The sequence below is a fragment of the Perca fluviatilis genome, chromosome 3, assembly GCF_010015445.1.
Source record: "Perca fluviatilis chromosome 3, GENO_Pfluv_1.0, whole genome shotgun sequence".
Taxonomy (NCBI): domain Eukaryota; kingdom Metazoa; phylum Chordata; class Actinopteri; order Perciformes; family Percidae; genus Perca; species Perca fluviatilis.
Genome location: NC_053114.1, coordinates 38,282,443 through 38,304,727, shown reverse-complemented (window position 1 = coordinate 38,304,727; position 22,285 = coordinate 38,282,443). Strand labels below are relative to the sequence as shown.

The following is a 22,285-nucleotide window of genomic DNA, read 5'->3' as shown; positions in this document are numbered from 1 at the left end:
TGTTTTCAATAACTTCATAAACAGTGGCAGTAAGCTGACAGCTACATGCAAGGTGTGTGGCACCAAGATAAATGATGCCGGATCAACAACGTTGAACTTCATCAGGCATCTCAAAATGCACCCAGATAGGTCAGTCACTTGCTGACGTGAAAAGAGACGTTACATTTAGCATATATCATCACAGGTAACAAGCTAACCATTGCAAAGTGCTGTGCTAATGCTGGGAACAGGCAAATTGTATCTTTATAGTTGTATCCATATGATGTTACAGACTTAGGTTAATATTTCACCACGTTGTTGTTAAATAGCAATACTGAAAGTATCAGTTCTCACATGTTTGCACCATGGTTGGTGTATTAACTTTCAATACAGATGTTTCCCTCAACTTTGAACACGGAAAAATGTTATGCATGATGAGGTTGGGCATTACAGCCAGTTAGTAACACAGACAAACATGTATTCTTTGGTGCTAGTGTTAATTTTGTCAGATGAGACGAGACTAAATATGTTCGTCAACGACCTATTTTTCCATGACTAAGACGAGACGATGGCGAGACTGCACCAATGTCCAAAAATGCTGACTAAGACTAAAATAACATGCATTATTGTTGCCGAAAAAAGACGAGACTAAAATGTTTTGCATACAATAAAAACTAAGATAAAATCTGACTTCATTTTCATCTACAATCATCTCTACTTTTTCATCATAAGATAGATTGCTACACGAGATTGCTGATCCAAACATATGCATTGAAAGTTAACTTCAGAGCATTGTAACAAATAAGTCGTTTAATCTGATGAATCACTTTATATACTAGTTGGAGAGCTTCTCCTTATCATCCACGGCAATGTTATTTTACTTAATCCTGTCTTGAGCACAAACCCTTATTTTAAACTGTGATATTAGAGTAAGGTTTAACCTTATCTACACAAATAACATGTCTACAGCTTCAGCAAAGTCTTGGGATGCTCAAAGTGAAGAGATTTCAGGAATACAGTTTATGGTTTTGAACTGGGAAGCAACCAGCAGTGTGCTGCAAATCATTCTCTGAGATTCTACCTCTCCCAAGTGTCACTATCACTATGACAACCAGTTTATGAGCCACACCTGCACACAGCACTTTCCATAGACTGACTGACCTGTCTGCCTGCCTACCTGCCTGTCTCTCTTCCTCTGTCTGCATTTAAATCATATGCTCCCCATCTTTCATTCATTAAGAGTTATATACAACTTGTTAATTCTATTCTTACTTTTTTTTAAGTTAGGCTATTCATTCAAATTAAAGCCGGTAATTCAGTTTTTTACATCAGCTTTTACAAAAACTTTCATACAATGTTAGTATTATTCAACTTGTTAAAGACATTCATATTAATTACAACCATTTTCTACAACTTCACCTTCTTCTTACACATTAAAGCCAGCAATTCAGTGTAGTGACAGCTTTTCAGAAAACCTTAAAATATTCCATATTGTTTCATACATTTTTGGTGTTATTTAACATTTTCATTTAAATGTATACTAATTTAAACCATTCCCACTTTTCCAAATATTCTCACTGCTTTACCTTCTTCTATTCATTAAAGCCAGCAATCTAGTTTAGCTTAAGTAATTGAGCTTTTCAGCATTCACAAGCAACCAAAAAAGATATGATGCACACAAGGCGACCATATGGTGAAGAACATAGGCTACGTTTATTACAAATAACTAACTGCAAATGACAGCCTATCATTTTGCATCATAGTTGTAACTAAACCAGAGACAAGATAATCACGTGTGCGTGTGCACATTTGAGGAGCGCCCTCACACACCCTGGGGACCAGGGTAGAAGCTTGTTGTCTGCACTGGTCCCCACGGAGGTTATAATTGCTGGAAAACACAATTTTCAATTTGTGCACGCACATAAGAAAGCACATTTTCACGCGCGACACGGTTATCTTTTCTAAACTGCCTTTTCTAAACACGGTTGCCCGTTAATCGAATGTATGAAATGACGTTAGTTTGATTTCACTCTCACTAATTTGGCAGAGTCACAGAACACAGGGAGTGGCTGCAAGCCAGCGACTGTCTAAAGACTAGAGAGAGTGAGAGAGATGCACTGCAAGTTAAAGCAACAACTTTACTGTTACTGTTATTTGCTGACATCAAACTTGTAGAGAAAGTTGTAAAATACGCTAGACTAGGGGGACGCAGGGACCTTGCACAATTTGCACTGGCTTGCGGAACTAGTTTCACAGGCTGTTGCATTATTAGGCCTATAGTTCCATTTCCCCTCAGCCCTTACAGCATAAGTTAGCATCGCAAGGAGTATGGCAAGCCGTTGTAACATGGAATAGCTATAGAATTGATATTGCAGATATCCACAATTTTGATGTCAGATATCCACAATGTTATTTGAAACATTTGCCAAATTTGGATTTTCTTGGTAGAGCTGTTTTTTTGGGGAATTCAAGCTTTTTATTGAATTATTCACAGGCTTGTTACATGGCAACATTTTTTGTTTCAGGATACACAAATGTCATGGAAGCAGACTTCATCTTTTAAGTCCGATTAACATAAACAGATAAATAGCATGAACATGTTACAGAAGTAGTGCAGTATTACAAGGTCCCAATGAAGAGGGAAAAAAACAATCACTTAATCTGCTTAACATACATTTACATGATGCAGTTTCAGTTTTCAAATAGATGGCAGTATTGATCAGAATACAATGTGAAGCACCATGCTTCATTATACAATTGTCAATAAAGGGGCGATTCTAGGATCAGACCTTTAGGGGGGCTCAGCCCCTAATGAGAATGTGACACAGATACTGTGCCCTGCTAAAGTGTTAACCCCCCCCCCCTGCTAAATCAGTAATTTCATTAGCTAATAATCTATGAGTGAGCTACCAAACACGTCAGCTAACGTTTTTTGACACTATTAACACTATGATGGAACTAAAGCTGACACTTTATAAGTCACAGTAATAATGTCCAATTTGACACAATGTTCAAATTCAGCAGTTTCAGTTGCTTACGTTTCAATTTGGGTTCTAATCTGCGCCATGAAATACTGAAATGAAATGAAATTAGTCAGGTTACCGAAGAATACCATAATTTCTCCGTTCAATTAGGCCTAAGCGATGCACCCCAAGCTTCCATCCTTAACAAACAGCCATGTATATATCGGCTCTCCCTGTCTCTCCACTGCTGGCTGTTCCAATTTAACGGGAGAGAGGAGCAAGAGGGGTTGGGATGGTGAACGGCCTCTGACGAGCTGTTACCACCACCATCTTCAGCCAGAGAGGACATTATTTCTTCAGCTTCTTCTTGCGTTGTCACCCCGGCGGGAGGTGTGCTAACAGGGCTTGCAGCAGGTGAATCGGTCGTGCTATTTACGTATGCTGACTAAAGTTAAGCCGTTTTTATGTCCTCAAGCTTTTGAATGGGTGATACATGCATTTTTATCATCCCGACTGGACTACTGTAATGCTTTATATTACGGAATAAATTCTACAACTTTAACACGTCTTCAAACAGTCCAGAATGCGGCAGCGAGACTTTTAAAAGGCATTCGTAAACACGAACACATCACTCCAATTTTAGCTTCCCTTCACTGGTTGCCGGTTCGTTTTAGGGTCGATTTTAAAATTCTTTTATTTGTTTATAAATGTCTTAACAATCAAGCTCCCCTCTATTTATCGGAGCTCCTAGAGCAATACACTCCTTCATGGGATCTTAGGTCAGGTACACAGAAACTTTTATCCATACCACGGTACAGGTTAAAACACAGAGGTTATCGTGCCTTTGCCATTGCTGGCCCGACACTATGGAATAGCTTGCCCTCTCATATTCGTTCTGCTTCTGACTTATCAGTTTTCAAGTCACTCTTGAAAACACACTTTTATTCAATAGCTTTTAATAGTGTTTAATTTGTTTTTAATTTTTCTTATTTTGTCTGTCGTGTGATATTCTATTGCTCTGTAAAGCACATTGGTCAGCTTGTCTGTATAAATAGTGCTGTATAAATAAACTTTGACTTGACTTGACTTGACTATTAACGTCACCGCTACACAATTTCTTAGTAAAACCAAAATGAATTAAACTGTCTTGTTTCCTTTTTGCCATGGCTATATGATGCTAACAGCAGAATGGATTTCAAGGACTTTGCGCACAGATTAATGGCCTCCAAAGTTTATATTTTTTCTACGAATCTTTGAGTTAACATGTACTAAACATGAGTTGAATTTGCACCGCAGCGCCGCCACGCTTTGATGTTCATGACAAGAATAGCATGTATAGTTATCTTTATTGAAGTGAATTAGGTTCAAATCGCCACCATGCATGAATTAATAACATTTTTGCAATTTTACACATAATAATCCACGATGATCACATTACACAAAACTGAAATTGCACGTCAAATGACATACTGTTAATATTTTTAGAGACCCCCCCAAAATTTCACAAATCACGTTTTCAGGGGAGCCCATGTCTTATTAAGGGGAGCCAAGCTCCCCCGTAGTTCGCACCCTGGGTGCATAGCATCTGCGACAGTAAAACAGGATATTAAACCTGTTTCGAGCCCTTTGAACCTGTAATTGTTTGTCCTCTGTCACTAACAGACAAGTTCGCAAACTCTAACTTGAAGAACTAAAATAAATTTTTTTTTTTATTAATGTCTGGCACCATGGTGGAGTCATGACCGGGCTAGATGAGGATCAGGTGTGCCTTGTAAAGAAGCCAGCTCAGCCAGCCTGGCCCTTAACTGCACCAGCCCTGCCAGGAGAGAACAACCAATAAAAAAGGGAGGAGGGGAGAAATGAAAAAACACCCAAACACAAAATACACACAACCATGACAAATTCCCTCAGAAAGTCAAAAGATGGAGGTCAGAATTTCTTTGTATAAAACCATGTCTTGAAGACATCTTTAACATGTTAAGTAACGCAGATTTTATATCAAAACTTTATGTCAACATAATCCTTTCAACACATCCTTGACAAAGATAATTAAGATTTACCTGAGTTGGAATTTCAACAAAGGCAAAAAGAAAGGTTAATTCTGCTATTTCTTTCCTAGGTAAGAGTCCAACACAAAGCCTTTTCAGTAAACAATCTTGCACTGCATTTTTGCAATTTCTTGCTCTTCTAGCCACTCTACTTAGTACGAAGCGTGTCATAATGTTTTGGTGCCCATATTAGGCGGATGACTTGTATGTTGTCCTTGTTGGAAACCTGGTCCCAGCAGTACTCGGGGGAGAGCAACCTGGTTGGTTTGTGAAGCCAAAAGTACTTGTTTAGATGACTCTCATCGTGCCACAGAGCCTCCACATCATTTTGTTTGTCCTCCATGATACCCAGAAAGCAGTGATCTGCCAAACTCTTCACATGTTCACACAGGCCTCCAAAGAGAGCAGCATGGTAGTAGTAATCTCCGCTTTCCATGAAGGCTTTGGATTTGGGGTTTCTGTCATAGGTGAGGCTTTGCTGTGGAGCTTTGAAAAAGCCGGCGTGTATCTGAGCTACAGAATCCCCCAGAGCCTCTGAGCCAAATCTTCCCTTAAACTCCTGATCCACATCTAAGCAGAAGACGTAATTGCAGCGGTGACGAATCTCTGATTCTATGGTATCTGATATCGTTTTCATGCGCATCATAGAGATGTCCTGCCACCTGGAGTGCTTTTCCACATGGATAACCTTCAGGCTTCGCTGAGGACCAAGCTCAAGGTGTGGTACCTTGTCTGGTTGATCCGTGAACACGTAATATGTCACTTGTAATCCCAACATGAAATGTCGTTCTGCAGAGGTAAGGAAAGTCTTCAGGTAGGCATCCAGGTACCTTAGGTAGAGAAAGAGAGAGAAAAAACAATTGATGTTGCTCATAGCTCATGATGATGAAAAAAAAAACACAACAAAAACATTCCCATACTATTATGTTATTTATTTCATTATTCATATAACTATCATCACATTTGTTGACTTTTTAGCCTGTTTTAACACTGGAGTCATTACTTTGAGTTTAAACCCAAGCTCAGTTGTCCCCATTGCTCTAACCCTGCAGTTCTGCTGTAATGTGCGGTAGGGCTGCACGATATGAGGAAAATATGCGAAAATGTTGTTGAATATCTCAATAACGTTATATTTCTTGTAATAAATAAATTAAGCATGCTCAGTTGAACTGAAAGCAGCAGAAATGCAGAACTGAGTCAGTTCTGCTTTCAGTATTCTGTTAAAATACAACAGATTGCTTGTTGAATTTAAAACAAATGAAAGGAAGTAATTTCCAACGTTCCTTTAGTAAACAAATTGAATTGAATATAAACGTCACCACTAAAAAAAGAACGACGGTTACATTTTAATGCATGTTTTCTACTGATATTTTTTTTTCAACTAACACAGACAATCTCGGGTGCCTTTCGCAATGTGTGCAGTATATTGCGCCAGTTGATCTCGTGATGAGCCCAAACAACAAGATATTGTGCAGCCCTAACGTGCAGTATGTTTGCGTGATGGCATTTACATATGCAGGTGTTCACCAGCATTGTTAGAAAAGCCGTTGCACACTGTGATGTGAAAAATAGGGGAAATAAATAGGGATGACATATGGACCGGTGGAGCCATGTGAACACAACTGAAGTGAAAAATAGACCCTTTGCAAACATGTCACCACGACCACGTGACGACGCCATGACGGACGGCAGAATCACTGGAAGCACGAGCTAAACAGCGTAGCAGACGAGCGGAGAGTTTCATTAGTTTCAATCAGTTTAAAATAAATAACACTAAATAAACTGTAATAATAATACTATCTTCTTCTTTATGGCTTCTTCTATTGAACTACAAGTTGTCGTGCCGTTATCAGTCGAGGTAGGGCATCTGGTAGGTGCTCACAGAGAGCGGTATTTGGAGAAGTTGGAGATCGCAGGATTGGATACAGAGCCTTATCTTCTTCTTACTCAACTCCTTTATTGTTTAATTTAGCGGCTAATTGCCTGGATTGTATTTAAACTACAATACTACTAGCGACTGCCTCTCACAATTGTTGAAACGCTGTTAGCTACTTTTGTTTAGCTAATTCCTCTCCGTCTCCTGCTCTCCCTTGCTTGTGTCAAATGTTTAGCTATTCCTCTGTCTCCTTGCACTTATTACTTTTTGTCTGGAGTTTGCACCTTTATGGTTGAAAGCACTTAATTGGAAGTCACTTTGGATAAAAGCGGCAGCTAAATGACATGTAATGTAATGTAATAAAGATACATGTAATAAAGTTTTTTTCGCTGCTCTGGAGGCGAGGTTTAGTGAGTTTGAGGCACGGCTCCCCACCATGGAATCAAAATCGGATGCTTCCGTAGCTAGCCAGCGCTCCGTAACTGGAGCCTATGGTTAACCACCAACATCTTCGCCTTTCTAACAGTTTCTCCCCACTCAGTGACACACCCGCTGAGAAGCCAACTCTGGTTATTGGGAGCTGCCAGTCCTTTTCGGCTGATAGCAGCAACCCATCGGTGCCTTTTCTCCCCATCAAACGGTATCCGATAAAAAGATATATTGGCTTTACCCTGTCTATTGGCACAACAAGAAATAACAATTTTATTATATGAGCGAACCCTAACACGTACGCGTTTGCCTTGCCGTCCGTCTACAGCATAGCTCTTCCGCCATCCATCATGGCGCGCGAGTAGAGCGTGACGTCACGTGCAAAGGGTCTATAAGCATACCTCCTCTTCTACCATCCTATGACTGACTATTGTGTCTTTAAATTGGGATTACTTTAAATGTTATTCTCTCCTTATACGGCAACACAGTTTTCATATTCAGATGTAACCAAACTAAATGTATCTCGTTCAGACAGGATTCAGGGAAGGTATCTTGATACACCCAGGTTTGAAAAAATTTTTTCAAATAAAACCAAATCTTTTGGCAAAGTGCTACCAGATTCAGACTGAACTGCTGGTGTTAAAGCGCTGGTATTCTCACAGTGATTACAGAGAAACAAACCTTCCCACAGCAAACACAGTGAGGGCCACAGATGATTTTTTTTGGATGTGCTTTTGGTCGTAAAGTTTGGGGTCAAACATCCCCTCCCAGATGATAGGAGCTTTCCAAGATGTGCGCGTTTCAACCTCCTGTCTGGCCCTGAAATGGAAGATGAAAACAAAGGTTTATGTTAAACAGTCATACGAAGAGGAGATTTATATTGTTTTCACAATTATGAGCAAGCAAGTAATGAAACATTAAATGCAAAAGGAATTTGTAGCAGTTGTGCCATAATTGCCTTGTCAAACGTGTATTCTTGTAGTTTCCACCATAATAATGATGAAACTAACATCATTTTTGTATCATTTAATGTTTTCGGTTTATTGACATTTGATTTGAAATTATTCCCGGAAAAAGACATTTTGATACCGAAGGAGTTTAAAATGATCTAATGTTGCCATTTATTGCCGAGGTAGTATTTGTTTTCGGAGACCTGTAGACCTGCATTCTAATAAAAGTCTAACAAATATTTAAATGCAGAAATAATAGTTTAGTAATTTTTAAGGCCTCACAGATTATAATTCAAGATACTGTAAGACTGTAAGAGAAAAGTTAAGCAGAAGAGCAAGAAAGAAGGTCGGCAGACACACACACACACACACACACACACACACACACACACACACACACACACACACACACACACACACACACACACACTGAATCATAACAACTTTAGGCACCAAAATGACTAGTTAAGTAGTATGGATTAAAACACTCCCGAGGAACGGTCACACATTTCCTGGGTGAAAGTTTTAAAATGATATTATTATATTAACTTTGTATTAGATTTTGCGAGATTTTGTGTTACTTCCGGCCTAAGCTGTATCCATTCTAGCAATACCCCAGCGATGGTCACTCAACCAAGCACTGTATTCTATATAGGCTATATTGAAGGAAAAACATAAATAAAAAAGACGGAGCAGGGCGACTGCAACCTGTTGTACAAATGTAAGTCATTTATGTGTAATTTGCAATGATATGTTGAAGTTTGTGTTACCGGTTTATGGATTTAATTATGAATTTAATGCATTGCGCCAACAAGGGACAAATCAAATCAGGGGCAGCGAACCCAGCTTGCTAATGTTAGCTAGCCCTCTTCTGTACAGCACCATTCCATTCAAACTAGATGGGGTAAAAAAAAAAAAGAAAAACTGCTGCTGCGAGTCTGGAGGCGGATGTCTAGCAGGAACTTTGCACTTCAGTGCACAATTCTGATATTATACAACAACATGTAAATAGGATATTATTAAAACTGATAAGGCTATCATAAAATAAATACTGTGACTGAAAGCTATGTGCCAATATAATCACACTGTAATAGTTTACTGCATGTAATGTTAAAACTAAATTGTGCCTAAGTTTTCCTAGGAGGGGATGTAGTCTGACACAATATGTATTTCTTTTAAATATTAATGAAAATGCCTAGCATCATCATCTTCATCTTTTCACTTAAAGGTTGACAACGTCTTGGAAATGTAGCAAGAGCAGCACGTCTGTTTTCTAGTTATGCTGTTTCTTTTCCTAACAATAATATTGAAATGATTGAGAATGAGAACAGTGAGAATGAGAATAAAGATGAGAACAAAGAAAGAAAGATTGTATGGGCTGGCATTTCCACAGAGCTTTAAAACAGGGTTTCTGTGGCCTCTTAAAGAATCTAAAATTTCAAAATCTTTTTAATTTAAAAAGTCTTTAATTCGCTCAAGTATTGTTCAATCATTTTAAACAGGTCTTGATTATCCTACGTCCATGCAAAGCTAATTTGAATGCTCTTTTTTAATTCCATGGTGTTGTAGTTCTTTCTTTCGCTAGTCTAAATATAATTTTGCTCTATAAATGAGACTAACATGCCACCTACTGTATATTGCAGCCAATCAGCTTTTGTGTTATTGGCGCAAGTCTCTTTCGGGTTGTACCACAGACATACACTACTGGTCAAAAGTTTGGGGTCACTTAGAAATTTCCATTACACTCCATTACAGACAGAATACCAGCTGAGATCAGTTGCATCAGGGATTACATGATGTGCTTACATAAATGCAAAAGGGTTCTCGACTGTTGTAGAAAGAAGTGGCTGATCTTTAATGCAATATCTACATTGCCCATTATCATCCAATGTTCCAAAGGCACATTCTGTTTACTAATCTGATATAATTTTAAAAGGCTAACTGAGAAAACATTGGAGAACTCTTTTGCAATTATATAAGCACATAATGTCATCTGAAAACTGCTGCGCTGGTTAGAAAAAAACAATGCAACTGGTATTCTGTCTATAATGGAGTGGAATGGAAATTTCTAAGTGACCCCAAACTTTTGAGCAGTAGTGTAAAAAGGATTTTATTCTTTAACTATGGGGAAGTGCAAGTTAAGCGATATTTGGCTTGATAAAAAAAACTGAATTTAGGGCTTAGTTGTTGTTGTGATAAAGTCTTAAATGTCATTCATAGTGGTTTAAAAAGGTCTTAAAAAGTCTTAAATTTGACTTGGTGAAACCTGCAGAACCTCTGTAAAAGGTGTTTATACAGAGTACAATTAAGAAGTATTTCGATGGAAGTTCGTCGAAAGGGAGCAGAGTAGAACTCATCACAACACTACCACAACATACTTATGTACTTACTCAACGTACATTGTATACCTTCAGCAACAATATAATCACTCTAAATAGGCTACTGTATGTAATGTAATACACATAATTGTGCCTAAGTTTCCCCATGAGGATGCAGTCTGACACTAAATGAGAGTTCATTTTTACTGTGAGGACTCACAAACGTGTTGAGATAGGGCGCCATTTTAACATTAACAAGGCTTCATTGACTATCCATAATCGCATTTCTCCTAATCAAAGTTATATTCTCACGAGTCAGAATGATAATCAAAGATATCCACAATAACCTTCTTACTAGCAGAAATTGTATTTCAAGAAATCAACAACTGTATTCCCATAAAATTAAAATTCAATATGTCTTTCAATTCTTATGAAGTATAAGTGGAAGTTGTAACATATAGAATAGCCAGACTGGATTTCTATTGCAGATCAGAATCAGAATAAGAAAGGGATTTATTGTCAAGTGAGTTGATAATACACTTACAATGAATTTGCCTTGGTGGTTGATACATAAACAAACATATTAAACATTAATATGAAGTAAACAATGAATACAGAAACACATATATATATATATATATATATATATATATATATATATACAAAATAGCTGTTTAACAGAAGAAAAAAGAGGCTGAATTGTTTAGTGCAGAATCTGCAAGAACATATAGGCTAGTATGTGCAAAGGGCAGGGGTATATTGGTGGAATTGTTGGGTCTCTGTAAAATATCGTGTGGTCTAGACCTTCTCTTTCAGTAAAGTGTCCTGAGCTAACTCCTGTTATGATTTGACACTATAAATAAAATTGAATTGAATAGTATACACCAGGATGTAGGTTCGATATCTGTAATTAAATTCTTACTAGTCAAGAAGAACATTTCAGATATCCACAATAACATTCTTTATATTCACACATCATTTTCCTTGAACAAATGGCATCACGTTTGTCATTCCTGTGTATTGGGCTATTCATTTCAGATCCCGAGCCTATGCAGCCAAACTAAAGTGTCTGATTTCTTACCCAAAGTTGAGCGTGTTGTCTAGATTGATGCTCAGATTTTCCTCACTGGTCACCTCACTGGCCACCGGCAGACTTTGCGCAGGGACGAGGCTCACTACATATCTAGTATTGAAAAAATTCCATTATGACACTGGAATAAAATCATTTTGAAATGACTCTTGCCAATACATTAGATTGGCTCATATGCAGAGGTGGGTAGTAACGAGTTACATTTACTCCGTTACATTTACTTGAGTAAGTTTTTGAAAAAATTATACTAGGAGTAGTTTTAAATCTCTATACTTTTTACTTTTACTTGAGTAGATTTGTGAAGAAGTAACTGTACTCTTACTCCGCTACATTAGGCTACAATGAGCTCGTTACTTTTCTTTTTAACTCTTTTGGTATTCTATTTGGCTTTCTATCATTGTTTTTATCCCCCCCCCGCGTACGCCTCATTTTTATGTTTTATTTTGACAGAGAGAGAGACTTCCGCTAAAGGCTCTACCACGTGACTGTGTTTCACCAATCAAACGTACTTGTGCAGTCTCGTCTCGTCACCATACTCTCAAACTCAGCGGCGGGATGGGTTAGCTTACAGTCGCAGCAAAACAAAAATGGCAATAGGCTCGTTCGAGATGAACTGCGCCTCGTCTGTAAAGTAGACGAGAGCAGGCGGCAGCAGCCGGGGGCGGTGACAAAAGTCCGCTCTCAAGTCGGGACAGTTTTCCAGCTGCCTTCAGGCTGAACAGGAAGTGACACAAACACTGTGGTCCGTTCGGGTCCGATTCCGGTTTAATAAAATGTTATCAGACCCATATATCTGCTCCTACACAGTCTCCAGTTGGTTTTATTATGACAGAGTAGCTGTCAAAATTCTCTACATGTGATCTGTTGCTGATTTTAATCACCAACAGACTGTAGATGATCCGTAATCTGAACAGATTTAGTCTCTCTCACTTCTAAACATCACTATCAGCCTCACAACATGTGTTCTGTACAGAATAAGCTTTTACATCAGACAAATCACAGTTAAAATCCCTCCGATTCCAAATCAATAAAAAGTTTATATAAAACGTCATCATGTTGAGTCGATTCTGAACCAATCAGCTGTTCGATCAGGTGAGAGGCCGGCGTTTCCCAGCATGCCCTGGGTCCAGCCTGCGTCCGCCTGGCTCTTGCAGTCGGTGAAAAGCAAGGGGGTAAGCTTTGCTTCAGAACTCGAGCCATCATGGCACCATTTTGTTGCTAACTGGCCATCACCTCCTGTTAGCATTCCGCTTACCGCCATTTTCTTTTTACGTCACTTGACTGAGAATAACTTTACATCCGAAGCGTTTAAAGACTCGATTTGTCCATTGTTTAGTTTTAAAGAAACACGACAACGTATAAAAGGCTCCATTACCTTGTACCTCACGTTATGGCTCCGTAGCAGACGTTTTTGTTAAAATAGGCTAACGATTGTGTCATAACCAAGTGACTTACTGTCGCACAGTAGAGGAATTACGGGGGCGTGCCAAGATGGCCGAGTGAGTAGACGCTTTCTACCGAGCTCTGCAAAGAAAAGTTTTGGAAACGGTAAAACTAAATTTATTATCTCGCCAAGCACTACTTTTTTTCTCAGAAATACTACAGCACTCGTAAGACGTATTATTGAGCAATGCCAAACCAACGCGACAGGAAAAGAGGCCAAGAGAGCGCCGGACTGAAGCTAAATCCAAATGCTAGCAACATTACTCCTAAGGCTTGCAATGCTCTAGTTGACAATTGTCACGATTATACCTCCACTCTCCTGCCTCTTGCCACTGCGGAAGACTTTATGGATGAATTTCCACCTCTTCCCATCACTCCCAGTAAGTCGTCAGCACCGAAGAAAATGTTGTACGCAACCGGATCTGAACAAACCAACACCAACGATATCATAGCCAGCCTCTCAGCTCTGATAAACACGAGGTCAGACAACATTGAAAGCATGGTCAGTGCCAATGCACTTAAAATTGAAGGTCTTAAAAAGACAATTGACTTTGTGTGTGCAGAAATCAAGGATGTAAAAAGCAAAGTGTGTACACTCGAAGTGAAAATGGCAAAAGAAGAAAAACGAGTAGACACTTGTCGGCAAATGGTCTCGGAGTTAGAGAGATACTCCAGGAGATGGAACCTTAGACTTTACGGAGTCGAAGAATCAGAAAAGGAAAACATACGAAAGAAGGCCATCGAGGTCTGTCAGGCTGTTCTGCCGGAGGAAAAGAACAGGCTGGCTGACGCTATCGACACCGTACATCGGCTCCGGCATTAAGCGGCAGAATGACAACAAACCCAGAGGCATCATCATCAATTCATTTACGCGTGTCTGCAGAGACGCCGTGTGGAAAGCTGCGAAGATGTCAACGCACCTGCGCGACAACGGATTAAGATTTGCGGAGGATCTCTCTAAAGAAGACCGAGAACGAAGGAGCAAACTTTGGCCAGCGATAAAAAAAGCTCGAGAGGAGGGCAAACCAGCCTTCTTCATTGGTGGTCGCGGATTTGTCAACGGTTCAGAAGTCCCTCTGCCCACCTAAGAAACAGTCTTGCCTGCTACCTGTTAACACAAGGACACCCACTGGTTTGATCTGCACTACACTCAAAGTTGATATTGTCATATTTTTTTGTTGGTCTGTTTGTAGGACTTTACAAAGCACTTTAATTTACAAAACCACTGCCTTTTCTATTATATGTTCTGTTCTTTTAGTCCGTTTAATGAACGAGGCAGCTGATTGGGAATGCTGTGCTTTTTAGTTGGCCGGAACTATATCCTTTTCTCCTTACCGTACTTTTTTATTTTTTTATAGAAGCAGCACTCGGTCCCCTTATCCAGTATTACCCTTCTAACCAATTGGTTATTGATCGCTTTCTAGTTTACTCCTTGTCCGTGTTCGTTAATAACTTTGTCTTTATCTATTGTTTCTTTAAATGCAGAGGAACTAAGACAGATTTGTAAAAGGAAAGCCTTATTTTTATTTGCCAAACAACTTACATTTTGTTTTTTTTTTTCAAGAAAGTCATTCCACATCTGCTGATGTCAATTTTTGGAAATCTCAATGGGGTAACGATATCTGGTTCTCTCAGGGCTCAGAAAGATCTGCTGGAGTAACCACGCTCAAAAATACTTTCTCAGGTGATGTCTTACACTCAGACTGTGACCCCCTAGGGCACTACGTATGTCTTATTATTAGAGTTGACAACATTTCTAGCATTGTTATTAATATTTACGGTTACAATAACAAACTTGAGAATGATAAATTACTTGATTCTATAGAAGAAAGAATTACATTTTGGCTCACCAGATACCCAAACTCTATTCTTTTAATTGGTGGAGACTTTAATATTGCCCTAGATAATGCTATTGACAGGTGGCCCCCTGGGCGGTCTTCCTCCATCAGCACAAACCTTAAAAGATTTATGGGAAGATTTAGCATTGTAGATGTATGGAGAGAGAAATTTCCTGATGAAAGATCCTTTACTTGGAGCAACAGGTCAGGATCCAGCCAGTCTCGCATAGATTTTTGGTTATTATCCAATAACCTTGAAAAAAATAAAGTTACAGTAACTATCCATGCCACACCCCTTACTGACCATAGAGCAATTCATATAAACATCCACTTTAGTGTATCTAATACATTCCATAGATCGTGCTACTGGAAATTAAACAATTCCCTGTTAAGACATGAAAAGGTTAAGATTGAAATGATTAGGTTAATTACTCATTATTACAACAAGGCTAAAAAGGAAAAATCCTACAACACTAACTGGGAACTGCTTAAGTTCGAGTCAGGAAAATTTTTGAGACAGTATGGAACCTTTGTTGCTAAAACCAAAAGAGCAGAAGAAGATGAAGTCATAAATACAATTTCATCATTTTATCAGAGACCACCCGAGGAAGTTTCAGAGGAGGATAGACTACTTCTCTTACAACTCCAAAACAAATTGGACGAATTATATCGACAAAAAGCAGAAGGAGCCTTTGTAAGGTCTAGGAAAAGATGGCTGGAGGAGGGGGAGCAAAATTCTGCTTACTTTTTCCGTCTTGAAAGATACCGATCTAAATTCAATTCCATCCATAGTTTAAATATTAATGGGATCGTTACTGATGATGCTAAATTAATTGCAAATCTTTGTTCCAAATTCTATAGCAACTTATACAGCTCCAAGTATAATAAAGAAGCTACGTCTCATTTTCTTAACTCCTTAAATAATGTAAGAAAGATTGATGTGGCAGACAAAGATTATTGTGACACCCCGCTTACATTGGCAGAGGTCGCTGATTCGGTTGCTCGACTTAAAAACAATAAATCCCCCGGCACTGACGGATTAACTGCAGAACTTTATAAAGCGTTCTCAGAGCATTTGGCCCCTTTTTTACTACAGGTTTTTACGGAGAGTATAGAGAATGATTCCCTCCCTCCTAGCCTCACTCAAGGGCTGGTCACACTGATTCCCAAGCCTAAAAAAGATCCGCTCCTTATTGACAACTGGAGACCTATTTGTCTGCTTAACAATGATTACAAAATTATGGCATCAATTTTTGCCAGAAGAATTAAAGAAACTCTTGACACAATTATAGATGAGACACAATCAGGCTTTATGAGAAACAGACATATTTCTAATAATATTAGACTTGTATTAGATATTCTTGACTACTCTGACTTAATATCTGAAGATAGCTTCATCCTCTTCTTAGACTTCTATAAGGCCTTTGATACAATAGAACACCAATTTATTTTTCTATCCTTAGAGAAATTTGGTTTTGGTCACTTTTTCCGCAAAGCAGTTCAAACCTTATATGTTAATGGAAATAGCTCTATAAAACTGAAAAATGGAACTTCCCCTAGATTTAATCTGGAACGGGGTATTCGTCAGGGATGCCCAATTTCCCCTTATTTGTTTTTACTTTGTACACAAATTCTCACAACTTATGTATGTAATAGTACTATACAAGGAATCTCTATTGCAGGTAGGGATATCATCATCAGTCAGCTTGCTGATGATACCACAATCTTTTTAAAAAATGCAAGCCAGATACCTGTTGCTATTCAAGTAATTAAGCAGTTTTCAGAGGTCTCTGGTTTATGCCTAAATATTAATAAATGTGAGCTGTTGCCTTTAAAAGCCTGTAATATACAAACTATTTGCAACATTCCGATCAAGAAAGAAGTTACATACTTGGGTATTATTATCACTAAAGATCAGAAAATGAGATGTCCGTTAAATTTCTCTCCAATCATTAAAAAAACTCAGAACAAACTGAACCAGTGGTTGCAAAGGGACTTATCTCTAAAAGGCAGAGTGCTGCTTACCAAGGCTGAAGGAATATCTAGGCTTACATACGCTGCTCTCTCGTTACACTTGGATAGTAAAATCTGTAAAGACATTGATAGGATGCTTTTTGACTTCATTTGGAAAAACCGTATCCATTATATCAAAAAAAGTGTTGTTATGAATAAATATGAATCTGGTGGGCTAAATTTTTTGGACTTCAATACTCTAAATAATACCTTTAAGATTAATTGGACTAAGCATTTTCTTAAAAACCCTTTCTCGATTTGGAATTTTATTCCCCATTACATATTCTCTCGTTTTGGTGGTCTGGGCTTTATTTTGAATTGTAACTACAATGTCGACAAAGTTCCTGTAAAACTGTCGACTTTTCACAAGCAGGTCCTCTTAGCTTGGTCTCTTATTTACAAACATAATTTCTCACCTCACAGGTATCTAATTTGGAATAACAGAGATATTTTATATAAGAACAAGTCACTTTATTTTGAGAATTGGGTACGCAATCAGATTCTGCTGGTGGACCAACTGTTTAATGTAGAGGGGCGACTTTTCTCCTATAGAGAATTTTTATCAACATATAACATTCCAGTTACACCGAAAGAATTCGCAATTGTATTTGATGCCATTCCTTCAGGCACAATCATGCTTTTTAAGTATACTGGCAGACTTCCACCTACTGTCTCCCTCCCTGATGTGGCTGAATCACCAGTTGGAAGAATCTGTTTTTCCCAACTTCCTCATAATAATAAGAACATTCGTGCATTATTTCAGAAAGAGATTGTTTCTATTCCAAATGTTACATTTTATTGGAACAGATTTGTAAATGACATTGATTGGGAAAAGGTCTGGATGATTCCTCACAAATACTTGATAGTAAACAAGGTGAAAGAAGTATCCTTCAGAATAATTCACAGATATTACCCTGCTAATCATTACATGATTAAATTTAAAAGAGACATCCACACATACTGTTCTTTTGTGAAGACCACCCAGAGACTGTGTCCCACTTTTGGCATTGCCCACACACCAGAACATTTTGGCAAAACCTCAGCAGATTCATCATTGACCATATTTATAAAGACTTTGCCTTATTGTGGAAGGATGTTATTTTCTGCTTTTATAAACAAAGTAAAGAAAATATATTCTTCATTATAAATTTATTAATTCTTTTAGCAAAATTTCACATTCATAAGTGTAAATTCAGCACTAAAAAACCTAGTTGTGTACTTTTTCTCCATGAAGTTGAACATTATTTTAATTTGATTTCTGCCTCAAACAACAAAAAGGCTGTTAAAACTGTCAACATATGGTCCTCTTTCTCTTTATAATGACCTATAAGCTTCCCCTAGCAATTTTGTTTTATATAATGTTTATCATTTTCCTTGTTGTATGTTATGTACATGTTGGCTATTCACATGTGATTTGTACCCTTTTTTGCAATAAAAAAAACAACAACAAAAAAAACAAAAACAGTAGAGGAATTACCGTATAGTACAGGAGAAGCTCGCAGGCAGTTTCGACTTACATTAGCTGTTTAGGTTTAATTACTAATGTTAACTAGCATGTTAGTTAGCAATAATTAGCCTGTGCTTATGTTATCTCCTTACATATACCTACACTCTTCGTCTCTGTAAGATTGGGAATGATTGAGATTTCTCTTGGCACAGCTACCAGAAGACTTACAACTTTCAGACACGTTGCTCACGTCACATTTACGCTGTCTCTCTCAGTTGGAGGCTGCGCAGTAAAGCTGGCCATCACCGGAAAAGTGCTTCTAATAGCCTTCACTGGTCTCCGTCCAGAGCAACGGGGTCTATTGGTCCATTAATATATATGTCAATGGTGAAAAGCAACTGCGCTACCTGCGTCTCAGAACTGCGGCCGCCTTGGTCTCGTGAGATTATCGTTGCCCACGTGTGCATGACGTCAGAGCAAGTCGGGATCAAGTCGGACACCAATCTAACCGGCATGCTTTGGGCGCCGATCGCCGGTGAACAATTCTGCGCAGATCTGGCTATCTCGAACGAGCCTACTATCAGAATCAACGGTCGGCAACGCAGACACAGACGAGGAGGAACAGCCCAGAGGCCAGATCAACATGCCCTGGATTTCTTTCAGTTACCCGGCTTCACCTAACCTAACCACCGCGGTCCCGCAAGCTGTGTCATGACGGTGGTTAACTAGTTCAATCAACCCAGGGTTTCCCAATCCAGCGGCGCGTGTTCACATAAAAGAGGTGATGTTTGCACAACACGACAAATAGCCACATATTTTACATAAGAAGAGCAAACTATAATTCTACATAAATACGAAGAACACAGGCAAAACACAATACAGTCGCTGCTTCCTAAAACAGGAGGACAGCTGGCAAAAAAAAAAATAGCCGACTCTGTAGATGCGCACAACTCAGGCTATCAATATCATTTCATCAGTCAGGCACAAGATCTGACCATAATTACACTTGTACTTTCCATAAACTGCTGTTGCTTTAGCCTTTTATTTCAGTTGCAACCCTGGCAGTGGAAGCGATCGTGAGAGCAAATAAAAAATATAAAACCGCTGTGCGCATTACACATATAATTTGCCTAAATATGATTATTTTGTATTTTTGTCCGTCTGATTGAATGCTTGTGTTAAAAAATAACAGTTACTCAGTACTTGAGTAGTTTTTCAAGTACTTTTTTACTCTTACTCAAGTAATTATTTTGATGACTACTTTTTACTTTTACTTGAGTCATATTATTCTGAAGTAACAGTACTTTTACTTGGGTACAATTTTTGGCTACTCTACCCACCTCTGCTCGTATGTGCTCTTGTAGCGCTTCAAGAGCCTTCATGCTGACTTGGTCTACTCACCTTAAATATAAGGAAGTGAAGCTGACAACGAGCAACACAAGACAGCAGAAGATTCCAACCCTTTTTTCCCTGAGCCCACTGAAACGATGCGAAAGCAAGCAAACAAAAATGAGTGTTAAGTTGTGTGAGCAATTCTGGTCTTTAATTTACTGTAACTGAAAGATATTGCCTTAAAACTTTTCTTTTAGAGTAAACCTTCCATGTTGTGTAGGAGGGCAATTCTACAGTTTTAATTATCTCATCATCCAATTCACCAATTTCAAAATAAAACGGTGGGGGAAACCTGGTGGTATCATACCGATAGATAAAGAGCATTCAAAACTTAAATTTAAAAATGCTGCATGTCCAGAAACAATGTCCCCGGTAACTCTGGATAGTCCACCGACCTCGTAATTTTACATCTTACCAAAGGGAAACGGAACAATAAGATCAGATCACCATTGGGGGAACTGATCCTTTAATTAAAATGTTTTGTTTTTTTTGTCAGTTGCCTTGCCTATATTTACACATATACTATTCAATATGTGTTCATTATTTGTCAAGAATGACATCACCAGATATAAAAAGAAAACCCTAGAAGATGAGACATACATACCTCATAGCTGTGGGAAAACTGCTGCCTTTTCTTTAAGCAGCAAACAAACTCTCACAGGAGGTGAAGGTGAATGTGTTGGCTAGTGGATAAAATGGCACCTTGATGAAAAAAACATTCAGTTTACACCGTAAAACCAGTTAAACAACAGAAGGATACCAGTCTAATTTTACTCGCTGTCACACCATTGTTTAGTGATGTCAAAAGAAACTTGTTATTCAGGTTCTTACAAAACCACACAAATGGCATGCTCAAGATCACTCCTTCTCTTTGTCACTATTCACAACATAGTAGACACTCAATAGCGTACATGGACACAATTTATTCCATTGTGAAAACTTTTACAACACTAAAACATGCAAACATTGCAGAATTCTAAAACTCACCTTAAATGGCAGAGAGTAAATTTAGAAGTAAATAGGACATGATTTAGGAAACTTTACGTCTTGTTTAATGGTTGACAGGCAGGTGAGTAAATCAAACTCTTCTACATCCTTTTTTCATACATCACCGGCACATTTCTCATTCCTAATTAACTTATAACGTTTAAACCTTCCTTTTTTTAAAAGCACAATTGAAGGAAAAAGGGATGTTCCATTTATGACAATGAAGTAAAGAATTGTGTTGTTAAAGGAAGAAACAAAAAGGGAACTATTTAATGTAAAGTATTTGAGGTAGAAAAATGATACTTATTCTAAATAGTCAAGGGTAGCCACTCTTTTCCTGGCAGATGGTGCTGATGAATTACCTTCATGCAGGTGATTTTCAGGTAGAAATCCACAACACGTCCAGAACTTTTACAGAAATAATGTTCCTTTCGAAACTTTGTTTGGATTTTCCTCTAGTGTAATGTTCCAAATAAAAAAAATAAAAAAACATTCTAGTGTTGTAGAGGTCTCCTTCTGTACCAGTTTACGTATGCTCTGTACACTGACAATACAAGGCAGGGGACAAACAGGGAGTGGCTCCCTGATTCAGGTATGTCGGCATTGGGTTAACCCATTCTGGTGGCCGGATTTTTAGGTTGGCAATGTTGGTTTGTTGGTCGGTCCACTGATCTGGTCCAGACAGAAATATCCAAACAATTATTGGATGGTTTGCTATTTAATGTGTCACAGAGTCAGACCTTCACTTGTCCTGTGGTTGGATTGGTACACAATTATGTACAGATATTTATGGTTCACAGACAATGAAATGAAATGTATCATATTCAAATCATCTATCCCTAACCACTGATCCAGTTGCCACCTTGGAGTTTCGGTATATTGCAGCCAATCAGCTTTTTGTGTTATTGGCGTGAGTCTCTTTCGGATTGTACCACAGAAAACGGATTTTATTCTTTAGCTATGGGGAAGTGTAAATTAAGCGATACTTAATAAAAACTGAATTTAGGGCTTAGTGAGAAAGGTCTTAAATGTCATTCATTTCATAGTGGTCTTAAAAACGTCTAAAACTTTGACTTGGTGAAACCTGCAGAAACTCTGTAAAAGCTGTTTATAAAAGGTACAATTAAGAAGTATTTCGATGGAAGTTTGTCGTAAGGGAGCAGAGCCACCTTGGAGTTTCGGACCTTGACCTTTCCTACCTTTTACCATTTATTGGTCTGAATTACAACTGTGATTTCTACTGGAGCTGTGCCAGAAAGATGAACTTCCATTCCAGCAAGACTAGTGCTTGCAAACTGCGCTTGCCCCGTCCCTCCTTACCACCACTGATGTGCCCCTGAGCTGCTCAGTGTCCAGCAGATAAAAGAGGTGTTTTACTGGGCAGCTTTCATGTGTGAATTTGGGTATACATATGTGCGTTGAGTATGAGTGTTCATGCAAAAGAGGGACTTCCTCCAAGTGAAACTTCCCTGAGGAAATAAAGGTTATAAAAACATATGGCTCTGCAAACAT

At 38.5% G+C, this 22,285-nt stretch overlaps 1 protein-coding gene across 2 annotated transcripts; it reads right to left on the bottom strand.

Moving 5' to 3' along the window:
• Window positions 1-4,865: 4,865 nt before the first annotated feature.
• On the bottom strand, window positions 4,866-21,305 carry LOC120555364 (N-acetyllactosaminide alpha-1,3-galactosyltransferase-like). Of its 2 annotated transcripts, none has more exons than XM_039794018.1 (6): window positions 21,136-21,305; window positions 20,391-20,488; window positions 19,796-19,873; window positions 11,645-11,746; window positions 7,977-8,114; window positions 4,866-5,820 (listed from the first exon to the last, which is right to left on the bottom strand). In XM_039794018.1, the coding sequence occupies exons 2-6, from the start codon at window positions 20,393-20,395 to the stop codon at window positions 5,139-5,141; spliced, it is 1,005 nt and encodes a 334-aa protein (XP_039649952.1). In that variant the 5' UTR covers window positions 20,396-20,488; window positions 21,136-21,305; the 3' UTR covers window positions 4,866-5,138. The 2 variants fall into 2 exon arrangements, with proteins under 2 accessions (XP_039649952.1, XP_039649953.1); XM_039794019.1 differs by having other exon boundaries at window positions 20,391-20,469.
• Between the last annotated feature and the right edge of the window lie 980 nt (window positions 21,306-22,285).

Bases quoted from the DNA above. Each gene is read 5' to 3' on its own strand.
- LOC120555364 (XM_039794018.1), bottom strand. The intron at 11,747-19,795 runs GTGAGTAGACCA...TTTCAATACTAG, and splicing joins TTCACTTCCTTATATTTAAG to ATATGTAGTGAGCCTCGTCC. The intron at 5,821-7,976 runs GTTTGTTTCTCT...TCTCTACCTAAG, and splicing joins ACTGTGTTTGCTGTGGGAAG to GTACCTGGATGCCTACCTGA.